The sequence below is a fragment of the Synchiropus splendidus genome, chromosome 1 (genome assembly GCF_027744825.2).
Source record: "Synchiropus splendidus isolate RoL2022-P1 chromosome 1, RoL_Sspl_1.0, whole genome shotgun sequence".
Lineage (NCBI taxonomy): Eukaryota > Metazoa > Chordata > Actinopteri > Syngnathiformes > Callionymidae > Synchiropus > Synchiropus splendidus.
The window spans coordinates 30,805,989-30,823,850 of record NC_071334.1 but is presented as its reverse complement, the minus strand read 5'-3'; the positions used below and the strand labels follow the sequence as shown (position 1 = coordinate 30,823,850).

The 17,862-nt window shown below is 42.5% G+C and overlaps 1 protein-coding gene across 3 annotated transcripts in view; it reads left to right on the top strand.

Moving 5' to 3' along the window:
* The window catches only part of snx29 (sorting nexin 29), a 115,432-nt gene that overhangs the window by 20,164 nt on the left and 77,406 nt on the right, over positions 1–17,862 (top strand). For all 3 annotated transcript variants that reach the window (XR_008414356.1, XM_053862067.1, XM_053862076.1), the window contains one exon: positions 7,347–7,432. Coding sequence is in view for 2 of the 3 variants with exons in the window: in XM_053862067.1 (XP_053718042.1) it covers positions 7,347–7,432 (86 nt within the window). In the remaining variant the exon portion in view is untranslated. The remainder of the gene's footprint in view (positions 1–7,346; positions 7,433–17,862) is intronic.

Here is a 17,862-nt window from a genome sequence, read left to right as displayed (position 1 = left end):
CATGAGGGCTGGCATCTCGGCACAAAACACACATGGTGGCTTTTATCCAGAACGGACACCACCTACAGTGTGCTTGAATTGGGTCGCCATCGACCATTGATTTTCTTTTATGCCAAATAACTTGAGTCTGGCTGTCAAATGGAGTCTTAGTCATTCCTTTGCTATCTATTGCGAAGGAACGCAGCAGCAAGTCCGTGTTCAATTGGTGACCTGCTGTAGGCCGAGTCGCCCGCCAGCATTTATTGCAGCCATGATGACTGAGTTGAATGGAGGTTTCCTGTTTCACGCTTGTACTTTTCTGCAGTTTGCTAATTAGAGTGTGTCACAGCTTTGATCACTTTATTATTATTATTATTATTAGTTATCGGTGCTGGAAGACAGTTCAATCACAGGTTCTTCCCCTGAGCAGGAGTTGCAGGAAGCCTTAACTTGCCACCTTTGTAAACCTATTTTAACTCATTTGTATTAGCTTTCTTGATGTCTCCTGCTGATGAAAGTATGTTTTTGTCTAGGATGACAATCCCAGATTTACAGTATATCCCTTGCTAGCTTGTGTCTAAAGCTATGCCCTTTTTCCTTTTGAAAATGTGGTTTACACTTAGTGAGCTTTGTTGGGAACAGGCCATTGATGACTCGAGGCTCTTTTTTTTTGCCCCACCACCCCAAAACAAAACAAACCAAAAAAAATCAAGTGATAGAGAAACAAGAGAGCAGAGGAGAACGTTTGAGAAGGGTCTGGCTGCAGACCTCATCTCCTCTTCCTCGTCTCTCGAGCCTCTACTGAGTTTTGACAGTTTACTGAATTGGTGACAATAAAAACGGTAGTTTTTAATCATGGGAAGTAAATCTCTTTCCAATCGGCTGCCATCCTCACATGGTCCGTCCAGTTGTCTGGCTGACTTGAGTTCCGCGAGCAACGGACTTCAGTCTTTATGTTGTCGATGATGAAAAACTCTCTGAAAACCGTCTTGCTCATGTCCAGCTATAAACAGTCCTCTATGATGTGTAGTGTGCCGCAATTATTTACGTGTTGCAGAAACCCTAAGATGACGATGTCTTTTCTAGCTGTTTTATTCTGGCCTTTAGATCCAACGATGTATATTTAATAATGTGTCAAGTTAGTGTCTTTATAGAAATAGTTCTCTAGTAGTATTGTAGTATGTAATGGTATTGTCACTGAAAGATCCCTAGCCAAATCAAAATTGAATTGAATCGCGATTCAAACTGAATCAGGCTCTCAATAATCGAATCCATACCCAGCTCTACTGTAGACTCTTATCAGTCCAGAGCAAGAACCTCGCCTTTGTTGTCTAGCACTGCCAGCTTGCCTAACCCAGGTAAATGCCCAGGGTGCATCATACTGGATAAATCCCCTCATTGCTGGACCCTAAATGGAGACTTTGACCACATTCTTACAAGGCTTGTGGGATTTGTCATTTGACTGTAAAGCTAGGAAGTTTGCCGTCTGGCCTTGCTTGTCTGTGCAGCTAAGTGAATTCACCACTCAGAAATTGTCTTGGAAAAATTGTCTTTGAATGTGAGAAACAGATGGTCCGGAGGTTTGGTCTCCAGAGAATGTGCAACTGACTGTTCATGCTACATTGTTCCATCACTCCAGAACAAAACACGCAGATGCATGTTGATAAAAGCCTTGCAGTGAGAGTTGGGTGGTGTTGGCTCTGCGATGTCCAAGGACGAAATCCTGATGATACCGAAATGCAAACTCACCTTGCGATGGCTTCCTGCTGCACCCTTTGGGTGACGAGTGAAAAGTGAAACAAATCGGCACGTTTTCTTTCCTGGTCATTGTTATCAGAAGTTTCACACACAAAGTGATCCCATAGACACCCGTTAACTCTCGAGCATCGCTTTCCCGTCTCAGCCAAATCTGTCTCGATCAATAGCGGCTATAAATATCCTTTAAGGAGCAGCTCGCCGCTGAATGGGCCTGAGAAGCTGTCGGCACCATTCAGTGAAAGAGGCTACTGGCAATCGCTGCCGCGCTCCCATGACGTCTTTGTCTCTCTGCAAGTGTGATTTGGCCATTGGAAAATATTACATAAAGAGTTTGAAAAGCGACATCCTAACATGTGATCGGATTCACAAGTAGAACACGCCGTCTCCAGCTGTTGTGCTTTTTTGAGCCAGTTTGTTTAATTTGGACTGTTATCGGGGCCGCAGCTCCTACTTTCCAGGCCACATTTTCAGCTGCAGATGGTTTGATCAAGATGCTAGTCACCTCCTTCTTCTCTCAGAGAAAAGTCCTTAAAGATGCAGCGTGTCTCCGCTCGGGCTGTATTTGTGGGTGGCAGAGGATGAGCCTCCATAGATAGATTTAGGCTGACTCTGGCCGGAAGGCGTGGGCGCAAAGAAACTGGTTAGTAGTTGTTACTCACACAAAGACGCCATTGAATCACTGCAGTCGTCGGTCACACACCCCTCCAAATTTAACACAAGGAAGTGACACCAACACACCGAAACATGGCAGCCCACGTTATAGGGATTTAAGTGGTTACAAAAGCGCACATGTAGCAACACTGTTGTCTTTGTGTGTCTACATCCATTCTAATGTATTCCTGGGATAAAAATGGCTGCTGCTTTGGACGATTTATGGCCAGATGAAGATGCTTCTGACGCTTGCTAGTAATAGAGCTTTTACTCACCTTCCGGCATCAACTACTGTAATTCTAATTGTTCACTTTCATTTCATTTGACAACTGTCAAAACAACCCCCTGAAAAATTTGATTCGCTGCTGATGGTTGTATATGTTAGCTGTTATTTTTATGTATTTTTTTTGCACAGAAGCTTTGATGTCATGAGTAGCATGGAGCTGAGAGGTGATAATGAAACTAGCATTCTGTCAAACTGGGAGTTGAAAACACATGGTACACATTAAGTGAATCCCAAACTGTTCCACAAAGGGGCTGCAGTGGCTGCAGGTTTTTTTTTAACCCACCAGGCACACACGGTTTAACCAAGCAGCACCAGACAGGTGATCAACAGATTACAGTCTTCACATGGTTGGTGAGGACCGGTTTGGACACCTGTCATTCAACCATGTCTTTACTGTTTCGTCACATTTCCAAGTCTTTGCAGTCACTCAGCTGTTTTAGTAGCGCTCTTGAAACTGAGTCTGGAGGTCTCTGAGGGACTTCTTGTTCTTATGCGATTGAATTTTATGACTACACAATAGACATTTTAAGGCAAGAGAAGGCTGAAAACTTAAATCCAGTGAATATCCTGCATTATTAAACTAATGATCTGTGCTTTATGGCGGACAGTAAGGTGAACCCTGAACTGCAGGGGTCACTTACACATGGTTGATGATCTTGATGCTTATGGGAATATATAACATTGCATCCTAGCGGGCATGAGTGAAAAAACATTTGAGTCACATTTAAAAAAACGTCTTCATTATTTTTTTGTGACTGTTCGCATTGCATGGAACAAACAACAAATAGATGTCATATACAGTATTTGTTTTCCTGCAACACTTCTGGCATATTTCATCTTTCTTAATAACTCTTTTCTTAACCTAAACCTACCCCTAACCTGAACACTCTGTAGGTGAGTGAGATGTTATGGTCCTGTCCCATGTCTCCCACCTTAAAACCGACTTTAACTGCCATCAACACTAAATTCTTCCTGCCAATAAGAAATATTTCCCTATCTAACAACTATGTACAAAGTAGTAGTTTTTTATTCAAGATCGCACCAACAGAGACTAAAACATTATTGAGACTGGAGGATCGAGACCAAAACAAGACCAAGATGTTTGGAGATCAAGATCAAGAAGACTATAGAGTATTTATAAGTAGTTTCAAACTGAGCCACAAATGAGTCACAATGGGTCCGGGCACACATTGGGTAACCAATCAGGTGTCAGCTGAAACAAGCTGCACCAGTCTGACAGTTGCTGTAACAGTCTTCAGACATTTGGTGTTTGGGTGGGTCCTGACTGGTTTCAACGATATCTGACGCCTACTTTGGCCCTTTTGTGGGTCATTTTGAGAACCTATATCATGGAAAAAACACAACACAACTGAACAAAAACCCAGAATCTTTTTGTCACTTATCAATTATGACAGTTTCCTCTATCGGTCTTGACCGGTCTTGAATTGAATTCCAGAGTCCGCCCAGCCTGAGACCGAGAAAAGACCCTAAAAAAGTGGTCTTGAGACCAAGTCCAATGTTGAGTATTACATTAAAAGTAGTAGTGTAGTAGTGAACGTAGTGAACATGCTCACTTATGTCACTGGCTGACAAGTCTAACCTGTGAACTGCTATTTTCATTAAGGAAAAATGCAGGTTCTGTTTGTTTATCTTCTGCTCAGAAATGTGAACAGGAGATGCATTCAACCTTTACTTTGCCTTCAACCTTGTTTCAGGTATGTTGTTAATGTTAATATATTTTGACTGTTTCGTTCCGTCTGCATCGGTAGTCGGCGATTAAACATCAACATTAGCTTCTTTATTGCTAAAAATGAACCGGCTCACTGAATTTCCAGTGCATCATTGGTTATTTCATCTTCCACATCCTACCCCACTTCAGTCTCAGGGTTGATTAGTGCAAAATCCCCCTCCCCCTTGCTCTCTATAGTAATGAAACGTGCTATTCCTACTTGAGAAGGTGCAAAATCCAGGGTCTGGGCTAAAATCTAGGGGTAGGGGTGGTATTGGAATGGGGCAAAAGTCAAGGGCATGACCTCTTTTGTTGGTTATCCGTAAGTGACTTGCAAAGGCTTTCAGAAAAATGTCTTTTGAAGGACAAGTGTTCGGTATCCATGTTGTTGTGTTGGCTTTGCAATAGATGGTGCTGCGTGTACACTTGACTCAAACTGAAAGTACTCAAAGTAGCTTGCTGCCAATAAAAACATTCCGTACATCACCAGTGCTTGCCTGCAAAAATATATTTAACGAATGAAAGAAATAAAAATTATTCACTGCATTTCTTGCGAGTGCAGTGAGGTTTTTATTCTGTAGAGTGCAGTAGATGTATATATTTACCACAGCGCTTGCATATTTGTGCTGGCTCCTAATGGGACTGAATATTTGACACTTATATCAAATTAACTTTCTTGGGAAAGCACTGAGGATTCATCTGTGACAGGGATGTTTGACAGAGTTGAAGCCTTATTTTCGAAATCAGCCGAGACAGCAGAGCTCTCTCCATGGGAAAGTGCCAGCCAAGTATCATCCGCCAGGAACCTGCTCTGTCCTGTCACCGTTAGACGAGGTGGAGTGTCATGTGGACACGGACATTCACTTTCACGTCGTCGAATAGTGTGAGCAGATGCCATTTGCTCATCCGGCAGCACTGTCGTCCTCTCAGCAGGCAGTTCAGTTTGGTGGATCTCAAGAGTGGCAGCGAGTTGTGAAGTTGTTGTTTAGTCGTGCTGTTTTCTTTCTGCGTGAAGTCAATTATGTCACTCCACCCAAGGGGGCCTTTTCCCTTCATTGCCGAAGTTTTAACAACTCTGCACCTCTGAGCCGTGCGGGAATTCTGTGTTAACTTACGAGCGGTAATATATGTGTGTGTGTGTCTTTATCCAGCTCTGGGCTTGCGGCTCTGGAAGGCTAACACAAGAGTATCCGCTTTAACGCGGCGGTAAATTGCTCTCGAGAGCATTAGCCAGAGACTGAACTGTGTATCTCTATTGAAGCTTTGTATCTCTTGTTTTCTACTTTCAAATAAACGCCAATCGTACCTGAATAACGGCTCACTTTGTTATGTTTATTGCGCGTTAGGATGAATACAAAGAGAGGGGATAATAAAGGAAGTGGTGGCAGGGAATGCACAGGAAAAACGTCACTCGAGGGCTTCAATTCAACTTTCATAATTACTGTGTCTAGTTTAGTTTTTATTCTCTCCAGATAGTTATTATTTGTCGGCACTGAATAATGACAGGGCGCTCAGTCTTTTCTATTATTTTGTTTTGCAGCCCTTTCTTCAAACCCACAGACAATATTTACAATTTTCTCCCACATCGCCTCATTCGCATTCAAACAACTGCACTTATTTTGTTTTATCTCTCCTACACTCCAACCTTCTTCCCTTTTTTTATGAGCTTTTGTGAAGAGTCACACACCTATCACAAACGTCTCTGCACAGTTTTCACTCTCATTCAGTTACATCAACATCGTCAAATACCAACGTCATCTGAGGTGTCGCAACGTATATTTCATTTTCCAAAGACTCATTTGAAGTTTTGCTGTCCCTGAAGGCAGAGCACGTACTTTGCGAGGTAGATGAGTTGCACACATTTTACATTATTGCTAATCCAATGTCCTTCAGAAGCACAGCCTTAATGATCACTAGGGGTTGCAATGTGTCAATGGTGCAACAAAGCAGCGGTTTCACAAAGCCATATTGCCGTCGATGCCTGGAGGGGTGGGACTCTGTGGTTTAATTTGGTACCAGCTAATGGCTGTGAATACATTTGTAGGAACAAAAATAAACGGCAGGCAGTTACATCATTAGATCATGTGATGTGACGTGTATATATATATATATATATATATATATATATATATATATATATATATAGACTTGGCAAGCTTGCTGGTATTCAGTTTTGAATTTTCTCAAATTCTCACATCTGTATTCTCATGACTCTCATGGTAGCTACATAAGCAATTTCTGAATACAAGAAGGCCCCTTTAAACACACATTAATAGCAAGTCAGGCATGATATAACCTTCAGGAAGGTCTGATAACAATGACATTGTCAGCCCCCTCAGAGAGCTCATCATGTAGATCCTGGAGGTTGCTTCATTTGTAGGTCGAAATAAAGGGTTGATAAGCAGCATACCAAAATCACCCATGAAGAGTGAATGAAAGAAGAAAGAAAGGGGGGTGCAGTGGAGCAAGACAAAAGCTGTTACATTAAACTGCCAGGGGTTAGAAAGGCTCACTGCCACGCTGATTGATTTCATTCTCAAATTCAATAATGTTCAGGCCCATTATGGCTTGTAAAGTTGCTCTTCCTGTGTTGCCATGTCTTCATCCTTGGATTTCAAATCATTAAAAAAAAAAAAACCTTTGATGACTATTGATGTTTGCAGACTACCCTCAGACCACTTACTTCTGTCAAATCAAACACCCACCATTCATGCTGAACTTCTCTACAAACACTAATGTTAAAAAAAGGTGCTTTTCACACTTACATTTTCTTTTCATTCAGATGAAAGCTGATTGCCTGCTAAAAGTTGCCATTGTTTCACTTATTTATCAGGTGAAACCGTTGGTCAGGGTTTGAATTTTGACGTGTTTATAATCATGATGCAACTGCAGAACTTTTCGTATTAGTCACCACTGATTCATTAATGTGTCCGTCTGTTGCAGGGAAAATGAAGTTCTGAAGGTCCAACTGAAAAAGTATGTGGGAGCAGTACAGATGCTGAAGAGGGAAGGCAGCCAGGGCAACGATGGTAAAACACGCACAAGCGGATTTCAGTTTTACACGCTTGCATACACTGTTATTTTGTCGACCTGGTGCTGTATGGCAGGGCGGGCTACTTTTTAAAATCATCCTATGACAATTCACCTTTTTAAATGTTGCTTAAAATATGAAGATGATATTAGCCATATTGCATCTGGATTTATGTTGGCAGTGTCTGTTTCAAGCTGTAATAGCTGCAGCTGTAAATTCCATTTAAATATAAAAGAAACAAATACAGTGGTACCTCGGTTCTCGACCACAATCCGTTCCAGACGGCCGTTCGAGAAGCGATTTGTTTGAAATCTGAATACATTTTTCCCATTACAATGAATGGAAAAAGAAATAATGTGTTCCAAGCCTTAAAATAGGCTTTTGTAGGAGTGAATGTAGAGTGTCTGCTGCAGGTGCGCTGTTCCTCTATGTGTGTGGCCGCTGCATGTGGGAGGGGTTGCTGAGTGAGTGAGGTCTCTCCAGAAGTGAAGAGGTGCCCGGTGCGTGTCCAGCTCTGAATGTGCGCTTCTGTGCAGTTTGGCTGTGACAAAGTCATAAACCAAGTAACGCTCTGTCCCAGACTGGCCTCATCCCTGTCCCAGCTCCAGCCCACAACAGGACATCAAACCCTGGAGTGAGCGCTCCAGCCTCGGAGGTGTGGAGAGCGAGCACCTCCCCTGTGACACTCTACCACGGTCCAGTGAGGAGACAGGAAAGGTTTTACACCTCAATATGAAGAAAAAACAGTCAGTAAATGTAGCTAACGGGACACGTCTGCATACAGAGGCTGCGTTATACACAATAACAAAGTGCGTTGTGGGTCAGCTGATCGGTCCGCGCACTTTATGTTTTTAAAGGCTTTTTTTGGCGGAGTTCGAGTTCTGGATTTTCGTTCGGAATCCGAAGCAAAAAAAATCTCGAAATTTTTGTCCGAACTCTGATTTGTTCGAATTCCGGCACGTTCGAAAACTGACTGACTGTACATTCATTCATGGCTCACTTTGAAATAAGAAATTCAAGATCTTATTTTGACAAAATAAACAGAGAGAAATACATTTTTAAAAAGTTGTCCAGAGTTGGTGAGCAGAAAACATATTTTTAAAAAATCCGAATCAGTTTGCTGTGCTTGCGTGTGCACTAAAACTTTGGAGCAGATAAGTGCTCCCCACCCAACAAATTCTTGGGTGCTGATTGGATAAATTTCATTGGCATGTGACCGTTTTATGTCTGCGATTGGCAGAGCTGCCGTTCTCATGGGATGTTATGGTAGACTGTACACTCACGCCGCAAAGATTGCTGTTTGGTAATACCTAACACAGTACATGTCCGGTTCAGCGGGCACAAGTGTGTGGTGTAGCAGCACAAGCCAGTGCTAAGATGGCCACCGTTTCATTTTTTCCAAGTGTCCACAGCCTCCCGCCAGCTTCACAATTGATGTCTTTCAATTTCTGAAATGAAGGTTCTCTTGGCGGCCACACAGCTTGCGAGCGCGCTGACATTGATGTGCTCAGCAGGAAGTGGCGTGACGACACGGAAATGATGTGCAGAACCAATTGAGGTTTCTGCACGTATATCATAAAACACACGATCGCCAAATACCCCAAGTTGGTCTTAACATACTTTCTCTGGTTTGTCACCTAGAATCAGTGTTATTGTGTACATACTGCGGCTTTTTCATGATTGGCTTTTCTTTGCTCACCACTTGAGTAATCTTCCTGTGACTTGTTGACTTCTCTGTCATTTGTACCCTTTTGCTTCCCTTTTGTACCATATTCCCCTCTTGTGTCTTTTCTCGCTTCAATCCTTACTCCCCTTATCCCGACAGGCGTAGTAATTCCCTATCCACAGCAGCGTCGGAATGATTTCATCCTCCTGTGCCTCTGTTTTCTTCTGCTAATGATGTGCCTCGTTCGTCACACTTTGATCTTGACTAGCAAGCGCGTGCGTGTGTGTTGGAAATATTGAGGGAGGCATAATGTTCGGCAGTTTAGGGAGAGCAAAAACCTGGGCTGAAGGAAAGAGTTGGCTGAATTAATAAGCAAGCGGCTGTTTTCTTATGTGCTGTCAGCAGCCTTCATCCGGATCCCTGCTCTGGCTTTTTGAAACTGTCTGTCTAAAGATGGAGCTGAACACTTGCTATCTGCATGCTAGCTTTAATCTCCACCTCTAATCCAGAGAAGTGATCATTGATGTTTCATGCATCGAGCTATCTGTTTTTTTCCCCCAAAGTTAAGGGCATCTCCTTTCTGTTCATGCTTTCATACAACTGACGTGTTGTTTTACATTCTTTCATGTGCCATCTGCCATTTATACTTTAACTGAACAGGCGGCTCAGCTTTCGTTTTCACTTTTCTACACATTTCAAAGGAACTGTGTGAGAAATGCTTGTGCTCGTATATAAATCATTTTACGTAACTTTGCGTTGAAAGACACTACTGGCTGAATCCCAAAGGACTTCTAGCGAAATGCTCGCTGTCATGTTTACAATAAAGCAAGAGGCATAGATGAGGAATCACCAAGCAGCTAAACAGAAACGTAGTCTTGTACGTAATCTTATGGTTTAGGCTTATGTTTGTAGGAATGTTTCCTAGTTTTTAATCCTGAAAATGGCAGTCTTGCTCTTGAATAATGGTGCATATTATGTTATCCTCTTTCCTCACACCAGAGCAGCATTTTCATGTTATAATGTATAATGTTCTGACTTGGAACTCCCAGCACATTTTGTTGGATTCATTGATTTTATTATTATCATTATTTCAATCCTCACCATTTTGATATTTCAAAATTGTCGTGATCTTGGGTTCACAAAGGCTAATCTCAATCCTTCCTTCTTCATTATTTGATCATTGTGGAGAGCAGTCATTTACTCTTCTAAATGGGTTGTGGTTGGCCGCGGGGTTTGTGTTTTATAACGCCATCCCCAGGTCAGACCTTGGAACTCAATAAGTTAGTGGAGAGGTGAGGAGGTCGTACCATCGGCTGGAACTTGGCTGGAACTTGCCCGGAAACCTGCCACTTAACCCTAACCCTGCAAGTACGCCTTCTGTCAGTAAAATTTGGGGATCATTTGGTTTAGTGAATGAGAGCCTTTGTCATTAGAAAAGTCTGTCTGCTCAGACAATGGAAGAAAATTCAGGTGGAACTGCATTTAATTTTCACTGCAGTTCATGACCCTCGATCACCTTGATGGAGTTCATCTTCAGCCCCAGATACAGAGCTGCTGCATTGTAGTGTAGTTGGCAGAAATCACTAAATCCTTTAGCATCTACGTGGATGTTTTTTTTTTTTTTGGATACATTTAACTCAAATTGTTTGATTCAGATTTTTGAATAAATGTTTGCCTCAGATATTCAGCTTCTTGTGGCCCTGGCGCTCTGAATTTGAGATAAAAAGGCTGCTTTGAAGTGGCTTGACAGGGTCTGGCAGCGTTGACTGAAGACAAATATTTGTTATTGGAAAGATCATGATCAGACTGGTGTTTAGTGAACCAAATTGTCCTTCAGGCAATAATGGCTTCATTTTCCCCAAGAGGCTTCATGGTTGACTGACCGCTCAGTGTGACCGACTCCTTCCCCAGATGATCGATTCCTCATGGGAATAGTCACCAGACCGCAGTCACTGCTTTCACCGTCTCCAGCAAACATGACTACTGCCCACAGATTAGCTGAAATTGGCCTGCAGCGTTGTATATTAAAAAAGATTGGCCTGACAATGGTGGAAGGGAGATCAAGAGTTATTAACCTGTTAAGTGCTGGCTCGGCACGTTCAGGAAACTGAAAGGGATCAATGAGGGGTCAGAGGCCACTGAGACTGGTGGAATGCAATTCCCCGGCTCCCATTTTCTTGTCAAGATCTCGGTGATATCTCTATTTTCTCCTGATAATATGGAAAAGCCCTCCTTTAGATTGATGTTCTCCTCTTTGAAAACCTCCTGATTTGAAGGTCAAACAGAACAGATTGTTTCATTTGTGTGTGTAATTGTAACATCTAACAGTAGATCATAATTGGAATGATTTAATCCATACTACATAATGATGGATTAAGCTTTTATTGGAGGTAAAGACTTTATCGTTATATTTAATTACCCATGTGTGTTTTCTATGATTGTTTTCAACAGTAGATGAATATTTCTTCATTTAATCCATATTTAATTGAATTTTACCGATTGATGGCTCTTGAAGAACATTTTTTTATTTGCCTTTTTATGGCTTTTCTCGTCAGTATTAGACATTTACAGATGCAGAACTGTGTTTGATTCATGTTGCAGTTCGCTGGTCGTGTTTAATTCATCCATAAATAAACCCGTTGTGGACAGGGCCTTATTCATCTCCAATATGGAAATGGATTACCCGGCCGTTTAAAAGCTGCCATGACTGTGCCTTGGTTACTGCAGCCTCCACGACAGCCAGCAGGCTAATGAGTGAATGAGACACATTTGTCACCGCTGCCTGTACTAATAGGAGTGTGTAACTTATTCATTACACACACAGATCTGCATTTATTGTCCTTCTGCAGGCTCGTCTTCGAGACACGCGTCTGCAGGTTGCATGAGTTCTCACACAGTAATGCAGTAGATTCGCTGCAAAATTAAAAAAATCTTTGACAAAAATTTCAAATGTATATTTAGTGAACATGTACAATATTGCTGCCTCATGTGAAAGGCAAATCTTTTTTTGCGGGATTGTCGCACAAGTGGACGTCATATGTCGTGGTTGTGTATGGGATCATGCCCAGTTGCTGAATTGTTGAGGAGTGACAGAAGGCTCGGCAGAGCGAGGGTAGGTTTAACAAGGTTTATTAATTACGCAAGCACACAAAAGACCAACGGGAACACTGAACCAAGGGCACCGATACCACAACACGGGAAATACACTCACGAGCTGGGGAAAACCTGAAACAGAAAAGCCTAACTAATGGGGACAAGGCACTCGGAAATTAACTCACGAGGCCCAAATAACTTTAAGCGGTCGGTGACACACACACAAGAGAGAAATCAAAGGATGAGTTAAACAAAGCACTCACACACAAGCTAAGTGAGAAAGCAGAAAACGGAGTGAAGAGAACCAACTAAGGAGGCAGCACAAAGAAAATCTAGCACACACTGAATTTAGAAACATATAACAGGAACACAAGAGAACAGAGGATCGAGAGAGAGTTTACTGTGAGGATGCGAAGCAACCATCTGGAAGCACAGACTGGAACCCAGGTGTAGAAATCAGTGGAGTCTGATCAGCGGAATGGGATCCAGCTGCGCTGCTGTGAAGCTGTAGAGTGAGAAAGAACAGCAAACGACACTCAGGAACACGGGAAATAACGAAATAAAAGCAGAAGACAAACGAAACATGACAGTAAATCCCTGTAAATTTAATGTTAAAAGACTATGTGTAGACGGTATACACATTGCAAGAGCTGCTGCAAGAGCAACAGAAACATTATGATAAGGACGGTACCTTAAGTGCATATGCTCCCAGCTCGAGATAGTGATAGTGATAAAAGTAGTAGAGCCCATGGATGGCCTAGAAGTAGAAAAAAAGAAGACATTGTAAACATTGTAAAAAGTAAACATTGTCCTCTTAAAGTGCAAGCCTGATCCTGGTTCACCTGGTGTGGGGTGTTCTTATTTTTTCTTATTTTTTTCTCGTTGATGATCTGCGAGACTGACCAACCATATCCTGTGTCTACACTGTGGCAGGGTGCAGTGAAGTAATAGCATGCTATATGGATTTGGTACCAGTGCCTTGTGGTCATTACAGACTGCAAATTTGGTATCCGCATCTTAAAAAAAAAAAATCCACACCACTGACATTTTGTGTCGCAATGAGTGAGCAAGCCTGTTAGCCATGACTAGCCACGCGGTTGTTGTTTTGCCTCCTGGCGTGGTTTGATGAAGTCATCAATCATGCCGGTAAAGGTCTTCGGACTCCACAAGCATTTACATCGCCACAATTGCCCAGGCATTACACTGTCAGGTTATCATTATCAGAGGAAGAAACGGCAACATGTGCACTAGGTTTGCAACGGTACACAAAAACTGTGCTTTGATACGGGTCTCAGATTTAAAGCCTTGGATTTTGTTTTTTATCCCAAACATTTTAAATTTCTCCTTTCCTTTTGATTTTGGACGCAGGCTGCAGTAATCTAAAAAACATAAACACTGCTGCTTCCTCCCTTACTAATACAAGTTTGTGTGCTGCTTTGCGCTGATGTTATGTGCAGGTGATGTCATGTCACGCGCCCTGTGAGGAGGATGGTTCTAAACTAACTAAAAAGATTCCTGAAGATTGAGGTTAGTTAAAATGGGGGACCTCTACTGGATATCACCACATCTGGAAATGAACTATGCAATCCAGCTCCTGAACCGGTCACATGGTACAATGCGGTCCATACCAAAACTGTTCAGCCCAAGTACTTGTACCTTTACACCACTGGCGTTCAGATACATTTTTTGCTAGTATTGGGCCAATGAAATCGACTGGCTAGTATTATGGATCGTTTCATTTTTGATCTTACATCTTGAAGGATATAAACAGCTGTGGGTTTCATGCTTATAAATTAAAAACGAAGAGCGATGGGCCTGGGTAAGTGAGATGAAGTCATGTGAAAAGGGAGGAAGGACCTGATTAGTTGCTTTCTCCTGCACAAAACTTCAACAAGACAAAAAGCTTGCTGTTGAAGTGGATGTTACTTTTCGGCTGCAAATAAGTACATGGTGGCATGAGAGCAACAATTGTTAGATTACCATGTGGCTTTGTGGTGTTGTGTCTCCTTCCACTGTGCAAATTCTTGACAAGTCCATTCAGGGCTTTAATTGAAGTGTGCATTAGTGGCTGTCGGTTGAAATGCAAGTGTTGTAACGGGAGTTTAAGTTGTTTATGTTTTGACGTAATTTAGATACCAGCGGGTCGAGTGTGAACGGATTAATGATGACTCACACTCTGCGAGATGTGCTTTATTGTGCCCACACGTGCTGCCAGAGTGTGCGATTATTAGAAGAGAAGTGGTCTGGCGCCGCACGATGTCCCTCAGGGTTGAAAGTGTGTGAGGGATTCTCATTGTGTATGTATGGCAAGATATGCTCATATTATTAGGGAGTAATTATCTTCTTGGCACAGGGGAGGTGACATAACATTAGATTTGTTACAGGCATGGCCAGGTGGCCGCGGTCTGAAGGAGGCCCTGGTGCCAGGATGGATGTGGCTCTGCTATTATTACTCACGGCGCCGTCGGGTGAGCGCAGCAGGGGTGTCTGGGAGATTTCATCACCTGGATTGGTCCGTGCTAATGAACATTTTCATCATGGCTCTTATTTGCCAGACCTGCTGGGTGTCATCATGTCCAACGTATCCCTGAGATAATGTGGAAAAGTCTGAAGGGGGGATTCCCATCTTTTGTAACAAGTGGTCTTGCCTGCAGGTTGTTGTGCTGAGCTCTGAGTCAAAGGTTCTTGTTGAATATACTCATGAAGTTGTCGTGATAATACTGTTGGAATGCACTCTGAACGGTAAACAGAGACTATGCTGAAAGGCTGAAGTGCCTATAAAGGGGTTAAATATTGGTAAAACAGACGTCATACATTGAATATGAACTGCCATTGTATGACTTGGCAGAGAAGTGGTTTGTGCTTGACACATAAAGTTCGAAGGAAGGGAAGTTGGGGGAAGGATTATCATAAAATCCCTGTGTCTAGTCAAAGTCAAAGCATTTAGATTAGCACATGAAAACCTTAACTAATTCATCATTTTAAATTGAGCCATCTGAAGTCACTTTGAAGTTGAAGCGCTATTACTTTGTACTGATAGTGCACGGCAACAACCAATGTAATTTTATAAGATTTTTTTCAAGAAAGGTCAGATTGAAGGAGACAGGAAAGAATATGTAATGATGAATGGTATGCCATTGAAGTAATCCGCGGACCGACTTTAAGACTGAGACAAGTGAAAGTGCTTTCTGGCAAAGTTTTATTGACTCATCTACGCTATGTTACTATAATCTCAGATCAAGGTACATCCCAAGCATCAATCTGTGATATACTGTAAGTAACGTGGCAGAGGAGAATCTTCAGGCAGGAGGAGGCACTGTGCAGGAAGGCAGGCAGGGACATGGGCCTGGATGATCCAGACAGATGACATCATGGCGGAGGTGAAGAGAGGATCTGGGTGATGCTCTCTGGTCTCTCAAGTGAGACTGGCACCATCTCTTTGAATGGTTGGGCCTTACTGACCCCACTGAATTGCCTTCAGCCAGTTCACAAGATCACAAGTCTGGGCAGCTCAGATGGACCACCTCCGACCGGGTGGTTCACCAAGTCTATTCTGGTATGTAGTAATGAAGGCTTCCAGTGCTGTGCAGGACGGAGGAGCGCAGCGAATTGCGGCTTCTGTCTGTGACCTGAAGTTCAGTGGTAGATGGAGAGTGGCCGTTAACGAATATTCTCTGTAAAGCAATTTCAGAATATCCGAGTAACTTGTCATTTGGCTGGTGTATTGTCTCTGTCACTTTTTAGTGCCAGCCACTTCAGTTCTGCTTAAGCTAGTATGAAAGTGTGCTGGTTCAGTAGAAAGCACCAAGGTTATGAGAATTCAGAGCGGCACATGGTCCAGAACCTTGTCGTTGTGAAAGGGCACTGAGTGGGTTGATAAACTTGACCAGGAGGCATTTTACTACGCCTGAGTTTGGAGTGAACTTGGGTCCCTTCCATGTCCAGAGTGATACTGCAATTCACTTCTCAACGTCACAACAACCTCTTGGAGTTGTTCTGTCAACAGAATTGCTTTACTAAGTTCAAAAATAGGAAGTTAAAGCCCAGCACAGTATGAAGACGAGGCAAAGCAGAATATTGTATAACGTAAAATAAGAGCTGCAAACTGCAGGAACTACATTGCTGACAGAACACTGTCGAGGTGGATGTCATTCATTTCTACAGCTGAGCTGTCTAATGAAGACTTACTCTGGTGTTTCTCGACTGTGGCTGTTGGAGGTTGTCCATGACAGAGACCTTCTCTTCACCACAGACTCAAATGACTCCAGTGTCTCTCAAGCATCTCAGAGCCAGCCTTCTTAATGAGCTTGCTGTACCTGCTCTCATCGCCAGCACTGATGCTGCTCTCCGCAGCAAAGAAAATGTTACTGGAAACGACAGACTGGTAGATCTCTGACATCTTGCTGCACTCGCCAAAAGATTTAAGCTGGTTCAGGAAGTACTGTCGGCAGCTCCTCTTCTTCTTGTGCTTCGATCCTGTCTGCTGTCAGTCACCACACTTGGGTATATGTAGTCCCACACTGCCTCTACAACCTCCCCTCTGATCTGTTTAACTCTACAGCTTTAAAGGTCTCACATTTTGACATCTTGTAAGTGTATATTTTTAAACCTCCCATATAAAGAGAAAGGTTTGCTCATATCAGCTGGTTCATCCTTCACGCTTGAGTATCATAATTTGCGTCTTGATCGTTTATCTATGGAACATCTCCATCTCTATCTCCTTCTCCCTTGCTACATTTATCTCAGAGTGATTGCATCTGCTCTTGGCTCACCTGCTTACCGGCCCTGCAGCTGGTGTTGGTCCGGTGCTGTAGGAGCGCAGGAAAGGCTTTCTACCAATTTCCTGCATGACTACCTGAGATTATGATAGCAGAGCTAAGTCCTACTTTCGAATGCTGACCAGCAGACTGAGGACTAAATGTTAGAGGCTGCAGGGAGCAGATGTCACAGGCTGCCAGGAAACCTATGTCTGTTACACTCCTGTTTTTGTCCGCTTGTTCCTTCAGGGTGTGTTTCTGGTGAGAAAGTGAGTAGAAGTGGAAATTTCTGTTTCATTTTATCATGTGATTTAAAAAAAAAAATACTGTCAATACTGTCATAATAAGTTCTCCTATATCTGTAAAGCCATTCATAACAGCAACAGACTTTCCTTCGTTTCTTTGTTTACATTTACGTAAAGCAATGTCAGCTTTGTTAATAATCAGGACAATGGAGTTTTTTCTTGTTGTTTGTCATTGAAGCGCTGCATTTTCAGTATTATGTAATTACAGAGACTGCTCATTCTCTCTTTATTTGGTTAGCTGTTACTATACATGCAGTGATTTAGTGAAGAAAACACAGATTTGTTCAAGCCTGATCACTTTGGTATCTGGGTCACTGGCGGCAGAATAAGGCATTCATGCGATGCGTAGTAGATACCCTTGCACAACTGTGTTAGACAATACATACTATCCTGTCATGCAGTGCACTACAGTGCTCATCTTCTAACCATAATAAAAATGTTGGGCTGGCAGACCTTTGTGCATATTTTTGGACACGTGTTGGGGGAAGAGTAAAATGGTATTTTTCAAGATTTTAATTTATATTTTTATGTCTTTATTTTCTCATTTAAATGAGTTACACCTTTGATCGTGAGTGTTGCTTTGCACTGTACGTATAACCCCAAGTAC